Source organism: Euprymna scolopes, chromosome 1 (genome assembly GCF_053919585.1).
Source record: "Euprymna scolopes isolate OS-2025 chromosome 1, ASM5391958v1, whole genome shotgun sequence".
NCBI lineage: Eukaryota > Metazoa > Mollusca > Cephalopoda > Sepiida > Sepiolidae > Euprymna > Euprymna scolopes.
Genome location: NC_136482.1, coordinates 104,285,397 through 104,295,722, shown reverse-complemented (window position 1 = coordinate 104,295,722; position 10,326 = coordinate 104,285,397). Strand labels below are relative to the sequence as shown.

Below are 10,326 nucleotides of genomic sequence, written 5' to 3'. Positions count from 1 at the left end.
AGTTCATAGGTAACGGATTCACACACAGACACAAAGACCATTTTAGAGAATAGTTGAGATAGAAGTGGCCTGCGCGGAAACTAATACATTTAATTAAACGGGCAAATTTAACATCGCTTTTGTAGTTCCAAATAAATAATTACTTAACTTTCAAAATATCCCTCGAAATTAAATGTCTGGAAGGTTTTGACAGGTTATTAATTTCCAGCCATTCAAATGTAAAGAAATAGGTTGCTGTATAGCAAAGTAATGAAATTATTTCAATTAAAGACACAGTTATCTATATATAAATTAATTTTTCTTAATATTTACGGCGTGTCTACGTGTTTTTAAATGTTTCTTGCTTCTACATGACTCACATTTTTAATATTTAGAGATGAGGATTGATAAGTTCTACTATTTATTTGCACAATCTTTCACTAAATCTATACCTTCATGCATACATGCACACATATGCACACATATATATATATATATATGTGTATATATATATATATATATATATATATATATATATATATTGATTGGTATAATAATTAGCGATTGATTTAGCGCTACGAAACATATACTGTCAATAATTGTAAATGTCAACTGAATTAAAGGAATAAATTATAAGATGGTCAACATCATGAATTTTGGAATATAGTTTTTGTCATTTATTCACTGTATTGCTCTGTAATTACATTGAGCTTCTTAAATAAGGATTGGTATATATCATAAGAAAATATATTTCTACCGATATATATATATATATATATATATATATATATATATATATATATATATATATATATATATATATATGGTAAGGTGATTGATAATTTATAATTCAAAATTAAAATTAAAAATTAAAATCGTTTCATAAGAAGGAGCAAAACAAAGCCAATAAATTGTACGATCGTTTCGGAAACGATGTTTTTATTGTGACAGACACTGAATCAAGGACAATAATTTCAACATATAGTTTTTTTATGAAAATAAAGTCTCCTCATCAGCAAAATATTGGGTGTTTTTTTAAATAAAAGACACCATAAATAAACCTAGCATTTTAGTAGTGCAGATGAATCTGGAAAATATCAAAATATAAGGAAAAATAATTAATTAATGCTGTAGATAAGTAAAGTAATATTGGTTAATAATAAAAGTTAAAATAAAATTATATAGTTGTGTTTAGAGTAAACGTTAGAATAAAATTACAAATCTGGGTTTAGATTATGTATAATGTTATAATAAGATGCTATTAAGAGAATTTCAACAAATATAAGTATGTATGTATATATATATATATATATATATATATATATATATATATATTACCTTAAAATGGTTTGTCCTTTGAAAGCCGTAATAATTCTCAGAGCAATTCATTTATATGTTGTCTGTAGCTTATACATGCTCTAACTGCTTAATTTCAAATTGAAACGCCAAAAGGGAAGTTCCTAACGGCTAGCTTATTTCATACTCGCTTAATTTACGTTTAAATAAAAATATAACTAGTCAAAATGAAGGGAGATAATCTTGTTTTGTCTTGTAATATGGTCAAAGGGGGATAATTCGTCCTTATGCTGTTTTTTCGTATAGAATAAGATAATTTTATTGAGTAAATTTAGTAATATTATAATTGTTTTATTTATTTATTTATTTTATTTATTTATTTATTTGTTGGAATTAATAAAATTAGTGACCTTAAATTTGAATAGAGATTTAACATTAAAATTTGAAATTAGTAACCTTAAATTTGAATACAGATTTAACTAACCTTAAATTTAAAATTAATAACCTTAAATTTGAATAGAGATTTAACTAAGATACAGAATAATGGTAAGTTTGTTAATAAGAATGATGATCCACATTAGTAAAGATATTCTATTACAATATCTAGGATATATTATCACTAAGAAAATTTTATGAGTAATGGTGGTTTATATTTGCTAAGAATCTTGAGGGTTTCAAATCTGCAAAGACTACAGTATCTGCTTCCCGGGGTATACGGTTTATATGATCCTACTATTTCCCATTTTAGATTGAATGAAATATTCTTATCATTGAGTTGCCAAACATGTTTAGATAAGGAGGTTTGGTTCTTGAGGGAGGGTTTTTTAAAAGAGTGCTTATGGGTTGAAATCCTATGTTTAATAAGACCAGATGTGGAGCCGAGGTATATTGCGTTTTGTATAATGTATTTATTGTCAGGTCGATTTGGGGCGGCATTGGTCTGAACTTTGTTGGATTGTATTTGATAGGTAGATTGGTTGTTTGATCGTGTGGTCGAGCTATGATTGTCATTAACATCATTTAAATTTGTGGTTTGTGATACCGTGCAGCTATAAACTACAATTTTTATTTTGCATGTACCTTGTAGATGGCATCTATTTTTTCTTCTGCAGTTACAGCCTGCTATATTTTCTGTATCCGTGTTTTGTTTCTTATTTATTTTATTATTGTTCGAACTAATTATCTTTTGATGTATGTTTGGCATAGTTGAGTACGATACTTTGATCGTGTTCTTATTGAAGATTTTATTGTATCTATGAGGGGCTTTAAAGTTTTTGTCTAATATTTTAAAGAATCCCATTGGCTATGTTTGTCTTCAGATTTTTGGAGTAAGGAGGGTTGAACCATAGGATGTCTCTATGCCTGTTTTTATGCTTACGGATTTTAGTTTGTTGTTTATTTGTGTTGGTGGCTAATACTTGTGGTTCGATTTTGATTTGTTTTGCATTTTGGTCATTTTTTGTTATTCGTCCGCTGGATGACATGGCCATATTATATGTTATTATGCTTTTTGTATGTTTATTTTCAATGTAGTTTTTGTTTCTATCGTTTTTATTTAGGAATTAGATTTGTGATTTGTATCCTGAGTTTTAAAGGGCTTCATTATAGTATTTTTAGTTTGTCTTAAATATAGATTTTTAGAGGATAGTCTCGAAATTCTTAGAGAGACATTGGAGAATATTGATTTCAATATTGATTTAGGGTGGTTTGATTCGTTATGGACGTATAGCACAGATTGGTTGGGTTTATAGTAGGGTTCAAAAGTAGAGTTTTTAAGAGGTAAGGTTATGTCTAAGAAATTAATTATTTTTCTATAAGACCATAATTTTTAAATAATTTATGTAAGGATTTAGTTGCTTTTTCGTCATTTATATTTGTGGAGTTTATTACGAAAAGTGCATCATCTCTGTATAAGCCTCCCTTAACTTCGAATTGTTCGTGGAGTATAGAATGAATTCATGTAAAAGGAAAAGGCTGACCAGATCGGTGACCTGAGCAGTGTCTGCCGAGCTCATTAAAACGTTATTTCTGGTCCAATACTTGTTATGAAATGTTATTAACGATTTTCTAGCTAGTAGTATTAGTTTAATTTCGTCTTGGGTTATATTGGTTATTTTTCGTGCCATAATTAGAGATTTGTTTAGAAGAATCTGCGATATTGATTGGTAATATGATTCAATGTCAAAAGAAAGAAATTTAAGATTATTTTTATTTTGTATGTTAGAAAACCAATCGATTACCTTGGTAGAAGATTGCTATAGTATATTTTTTGTTGATTCAATTTTGGGGATGATTCTATCTAGTATGTTTTTACTAACTAATCGTATATCAGATTTTGATGGGCAGATGAGTCTAATAGAAGGGTCTATATTAAAGCCCTGTTTGTGGTCTTTCAAAGTAAACCTGGTGCTGATATTTCTGTGTATTTGTCTATTTCAAGTTTAGTTAGAATATTTTTGCCTCATTATTTATTCTATTTAATGCTGATTTGTTTACTGCTTTGTAGTTTTTGGTAAGTTCCTTATATATTAGATTTTTGTATTGGATATAGTCCATTGTGTAAAAATTTCCAGTTTTATCTGCCGGTACTATCAGTTTATTTTGGTGGCTTTTTGAAATAGATTTCGAAAATTTATTTATTTTTTAAAGGGTTGGTGTGAGATTTTATTTTTAATTTAATATTTTTAATCAGGTTAATCAAATCATTTTCAAATTCCTCAGTTTCCTAGTTCTTTTTAGGGTTCTTATATGTTTTTAGTTTGTAGTATTTTGCAGCTTTGCTTTGTTCGTTGTCCTCTCTGATGTTGTTCTTTTTCCATTTCTTTGAGTTGAAGGTTCACTGGTTCATTAGTTTCATTTTGGTGTTTATCAAAATGGTAAGCTTTCCATCTCAAGTTCCTTATGAATACATTTATACTTCCAATTAAGCTGGTTATAAAGGTGTTTATTTGAAAGTATGGGGATACATTTGGTTGATAATTGTAATTCCTCCTTATGAAACATATCTGCTATTATGTAGGGAAACTCAACCGGTTATATAGAGTTATTAATTTAAAGGGGTCGGAGCAATTTTCTATAGAGCAGAGTGTATTTTAATGTTATGTAGCAGAAGTAGCAATAACTAAAATGAGGGGAAAAAGAGCTTACCTCGGGTACGTCTGTTGTGTCACCGGTTGGGGGGAAAAGAGAATTCCAAGATGGCGTCCAGGGGTTTTTATTAGCGTTTACCCCATGCAACTCTCGAAAAATCACGTTTCTTTCTCATGTGATTATGCAAATGGATAATTCCCGGCCACTATGAAAGCAGGAGGCTAGAGACGAGTCGGCAGTGTCCTGCAAACTGTGTGTGTGGGTGTTTCTGGCGATTGGAGTGTGTCTTCTTTTACCACGGTTATCACGGACAGGAATTCCCTCTCTTCTGGAGGTGGGCGATATTGACTATTTTGAAGTTGTACTGTTGCTGACAGAACATTTATTTTTTTTTGCCTACTACATTTTTGTTTCATGTTATAGTAAAAATACTAATTTAATTAAAATACAGAATAACGCTCGTTGAAAAGCCGATGTATCAAAACTCAATAGGCAAATATCATAGAGTTACTTTTATATTTGGTAAGGTGATTGATAATTTATAATTCAAAATTAAAATTAAAAATTAAAACAGCCGTTTCATAAGAAGGAGCACAACAAAGCCAATAAATTGTACGATCGTTTCGGAAACGATGTTTTTATTTTGACAGACATTGAGTCAAGGACAATAATTTTAGCATATAGTTTTATGAAAACGAAGTCTCCTCATCAGCAAAGTATTGTGTGGGTTTTTTAAACATACATAAATATTAGAGTAAATACATTAAAACTGTAAGTTGAAATTTACAATCAAAATTTATTGTTCGACTGAATATTCCAAAAAACAATTTACGAAGTCCTTATTCCGCGGAGTTTCAAAGAGTGCTATTCTTGCTATCCTTGTCATCAGATGACAGAAAGAGATCAGCAAATTTTATTTGTAGCAATGCTAGAATTTGCTGGTTACGGTATTTAATGAAACCGTAATTGATTATAGTAATAAATTGCAAAGATGTACATATCCTTTAAAAACAACGAGTCAAAGAATGTAGGAAATGTAAAAACTAATAAAAATACACCGGGCATAACATTGCAGCTTGCATGACGGTTCTTTCAAAGGTAATCCGAAAGGAAAAATAATTCTTTAGAAAGAATCAAATCCAAATTTAAATCCAGTTGAATATAATTAGTCTGGTTGGAAAATTTTATGCGCAGCTGAAAATATGTTGATTCCAGTTGACTATATTCGAGAAATAAGATGGTCAGAAAATCAACACATTTTATTTAGAGCACAATTGAAGCATGATACTTAACTTTTGAATTTAAAACTTTAATTCAAGCCGTTATATAAAATAATTTCATGAAATGAACAGCAGGTTCTCTGCAGTGCAATGTAGATAATATATAGTAGACTAAGTCACTGTGGGAGAGGCATATAAAACTTCACTTCCGATGCATAGTTGTCGGTCCCCGACTACTAGAACCGGCAATCAATTGATTTATTTTAAAGTTATGCGATTTTATCGATTTTGATGACAATAAATATATTAAACAGGAGGCCAAATTTTGAAAATTCACGGTAGGAAGTACGGAATCTTAGGTGATTAAAATGACTGTTACTAAACATATTTCATTGATTCGGGCCTTATTATTGTTTGTATCCCCCCAAAAAAATAAAATGGCCACAAAATCAAAAAGTCATTTTTGTTAAAACCTTTTATTTTATTCACTTATACTTAATCTACGCACCAAGAATTTGCTTATGTGACGAATGTCATATCAAATAGGTAGTCATTTTTTAAAGTGCCTGCGAAATATCATGTAAAATGTAGGAATACCACGACAGACACTACATGCAGCATGAACACATCGGATTAGCTAAGCTAATACCATATAGGGTAGAGTAATGTGCTAATTTGCACAATTTCTAATTGTTCTTTTTCTACGACAGTATGTGCTGAGCTGAGCTAAGCTGAACTGCAACATAGAGTCGAGCGTGAGCAGTCAAAGATATAAGAGGTTAATTCATCAGGTGACTCGGTTTAACTTGTCCATCACGCTGGCCACTGTGCCAGCTATGACCAGATTCGTAGACTAGACAAAACTCTTGGAGTTCACAATCTGCAAAAGTTTGCAGATTGTGACAACACATCTATTCCTTCAAATGTGTTACTGGACAAGTTCTGTCAGTAGGCTGCTGACAATATTGACATTACTGAAGAAACGTTGGATGGAAAGGGAACATTTCATGCTACACACGTGGTCATGTACCAGAGAAGACTACACAAAATAAACCGCAGGATGTTCTGCCTCTTAGAAAATTTAAGTCCTCTGGAACCCGCGACGAGCCAAAATTCACAGCCACATTGAACAAAACGTTGTTTACCCCAGATGACAAAGTTTCTGCTCAAGATACGGCTTGGTTTCTTTCTCGTATCCATGGATCGAATAGTGATGATGTTCCTGCGTGGACAGGATTCAACCAACTCACAACTCACAAACATGAGCTCTGCATTAACGGGTTTTTGACTCTACTTAATGCAGAGCTCACGAAGACAACACACTTTGGGCAGTTATGATGCGATGCTTGAGCATTTTTATCATTATAAATCCTGGTCAACCTACTGTCATCGCTTGGATTAACAGTTGTATTGCAAAGCTAAGGCAATACAGTGGGCGAACAGTGATGAATGCAAAACAATATTCGTACGACTTGGGAGCTTCCACATTGCCAAAAACTTCATGTGTGTCATTGGAAATTACTTTGCAGACTCTGGTCTCCTTGAACTAGACTTAAAATCCTCTGGCCAACATTCATAGAATGGGCAAAGGACCACCAAGTAGACAAAGATGCCCTCAAAACATTTTCAGTCCACGTCATAGAATCTTTGGAGGTACACGTTGAGCGAGATGTGATCAACAACAACGTCAAAGCACTGGAGGATACACTTGTTCAGTTCAGAATCATTAAATTGTTGGGAGACTTCTACGAGACACAACCACCGACTTCCAGATTTTGGGTGACGTACATCAAAATGGTTTCCCATCTTACTGCAGTTCCTGCATGCAGAGGGAACCGGAGACTGGAGCCTGCATAAATCGTCCTTTGCTACAATGTTACCCTGGTTTACTCAATATGACCACGTCAATTACACTCGCTGAGAAGCCGTGTACCTTGCTGATTGCATGATCCTGGAAACAATCCACTCTGACGTCCATCAAGAGTTCATGAATGGAACCTTGGTTAAGACAACAAACAACATATTCAATCAGCTGTCTACGGATCAAGCCTTGGAGAACGTCAAAAAAGTTGGCAAAGTTGCAGGTCTCCTTGTAGGAATAACAAAATCAGAAAGATCAAGATATCAGTGGGGTCTCACATTCAATAAGCGAAGCAGAATCGTCTATGACAGGAGTCGGCAACCTTTTGCTAATTATGTGCCGACTTAGGGTTTCAAATTATTCAGTGTGCCAACATTCATATTTTATAGCAATCAAGGTCAGTATACTTTATTTTATAAAACATACAATAATATCAAAGTTTATAAATAATGTGAAAAAAACAGTTTCTTAAAAGTTTTTGCAAAGTTTTTATTATTAATGAGGACCTTGCCCTGGCATGGTCTTTGCCAATTCCTCAATGTCGGGAACATACTTCGTAACTTTGAGCTTTACACAATTTCCTGAATGTTCAGGCGTTAGACGACTTCGATGTGGAGACAACACTGCTTTCATGTGAGAGACAATCTGCTCACAAGAATAAGTTGAACCAAAAGCTGAGAGAAGTGCAAAAGAAATTTTCTTCAAACAGATGAATGAGCTTGAGAGTTCAAAATAGCACCAGACTTTTCTAAATTTTCATCTCCCAGAGATTTTCTTAGTTCAGCAAATTTTAATATCCATATTTCTGAAGACCTAAAATCAACCTGTTGCATTTTAAAATCATCAATGTCCATTCAGCTAAATAGTTTCAGTTAGGCATTTGTCAAATCAAGAATGTCAGGCTTAATAAGATATGAAAATAAGGATTCATGAATGTAGAAGTTCTGGCTTCGTTTCTCAAATTCTGCTTTGAGTGCTTCAACGTAATCCTAGAGCTCATCTATGTTCACTTCAAATAGATTTGCATGATTTTTCAAATTTGGAGAGTACTTAAATGCTTTGATGTTGATGTCACGGGTAAAAATGTCAAGTTTCATTGGAAATGCTTTCCAATAGCTGAAAAGATCAAGGGCTGTTTGACCTTGTCCTTGTAATTTCAAATTAAGCTCATTTAAATGTGTGTTTATGACGGTCATAAACATTAACTTTAACAACCAGCTTTCATCATTCAGTTGAAGAAAATTGTTTCTGTTTTTATCAAGAAACTCCCTAATAGCCTCAAGACAAGAAACGAATCTAGCTAAAACTTTGCCTCGACTAAGCCAGCGAACATTGCTGTATAACAGAGGATCTTCATATTCACACTCAATTTTTTGTAGAAGAGATTTGAATTGCCTGTGAACCAATGAAGAGTGAGAAATAAGAAAGTTGATTATCTGAACAACAGTTTTCATCACAGACACCAAATTAAAAGTTGGGGTCTTTGCACATAAGCCCTCCTGATGTATAATACAATGGAAACTTAACAGTTTGCGTCCAACATGATTTTCAAGAAGTTTTACAAATCCTTTCTTCTTGCCAATCATTGCAACAGCACCATCGGTTGTTACGCAAAATAATTTGTTCAATTCAATGTCCTGTTTAGAAAAATAACCAGTAAATGCACACAAAATATCTTCTGCTTTGGTTGTATCATGAAGGGGTAATAAACAACACAACTCTTCATAAATGTGGTTGTTCTCATGATATCTTGTAACCACAGCTAGGCGAGACGCATCGTTTACATCTGTGCTGTCATCAAAGACGACACTAAATACGTGGGATTGCTTTAATCCAGTTGTTTGTTTAGTTGTTACATTTTCAGCCAAGTCAGATATGCGCCTCTCAACTGATCTTGCAGAATCTGGTATTTCTCTAATTCGATAGAGTATAACGTCTTTATTTTGTAAATCACGAAACAAAACTTCAGCACCGCTCAAAAAAGTTTCTTTGATGTATTCACCATCTGTAAAAGGTTTGCTATTCAAAGCCACACACTGAGCTATTTTGTAACTACATTCAGTATCTTTCCTCTTCATTCCAACAGCTTGGCTCAAAATTCCAGTTTGTTTTTTGAAACCAGAAATAGTTTGTTTTTTTGTTTTTTTTTGACTACTTCACGTTTCTCCTCTGAGGTTTTAAACTTCGATTGATGTTTGATTTGAAATTGCCTTTGTACACTAAATGTGCGACACACAACAATTTCGCAGCAGAAAGCACAAACAGCACGATCCTTTTGTTCCACAAATCCATATTCTTTTGTCCAGTTGTCTTGAAATGGGCGATGATCAAGTTTTCTTTTCTTTTCGGTCATAACTAATACCAGGGGTATTCTGAAAATATAAATAGGCCTAATTACACAAGCGTCAATCATGATATATAAAATACTAACCAAATTAACCAAAATAACCTCTTGGATCTTCCGACCACTCTGTTGTATCAATTAAGATAAAAATGAAATGTAATAAGTCCCCAGACGTACCTCTCCATCGTACAGTATATCGATACACTAAGGCTGACTGGGATAGCTTCAGTACATTTATATCTGATCTACCTCTGCATTCCATATTTAAAAAGGATGTGTCCTCTATAGTATTAGACCTGACGGAATGGTTAATTGTAGGTATTGATCGTTTCATACCCTCGAAAAAGTTTCAGCAAAAACCTAACAGCCAGCCATGGTTCTCTCCAGAATGTGCTGCTGCCATTGCGCACAGAAATCACTTTTTCCACTGTTTCCAACGTAATAGATGTATGGAAACTAAAGCCGCTTTCAGGACTGCCAGCAACCATTGTAAGAAAGTAAGAAAGAGCGCAACATGGTTGTATGCTCAATCTGTT

At 33.0% G+C, this 10,326-nt stretch overlaps 1 protein-coding gene across 1 annotated transcript; it reads right to left on the bottom strand.

The window, feature by feature from the left end:
* Positions 1 to 7,941: 7,941 nt before the first annotated feature.
* Positions 7,942 to 9,524, bottom strand: LOC145281101 (protein FAM200C-like). The gene is made up of 2 exons (XM_080132191.1): positions 8,759 to 9,524; positions 7,942 to 8,120 (listed from the first exon to the last, which is right to left on the bottom strand). Exons 1-2 carry the CDS (start codon positions 9,522 to 9,524, stop codon positions 7,942 to 7,944), a joined length of 945 nt encoding a protein of 314 aa, XP_079988317.1.
* Positions 9,525 to 10,326: the final 802 nt, after the last annotated feature.

Bases quoted from the DNA above. Each gene is read 5' to 3' on its own strand.
- LOC145281101 (XM_080132191.1), bottom strand. From the start codon at position 9,524: ATGAAGAGGAAAGATACTGAATGTAGTTACAAAATAGCTCAGTGTGTG. The intron at 8,121-8,758 runs GCAAAGTTTTAG...CACTTCTCTCAG, and splicing joins TGTTCGCTGGCTTAGTCGAG to CTTTTGGTTCAACTTATTCT.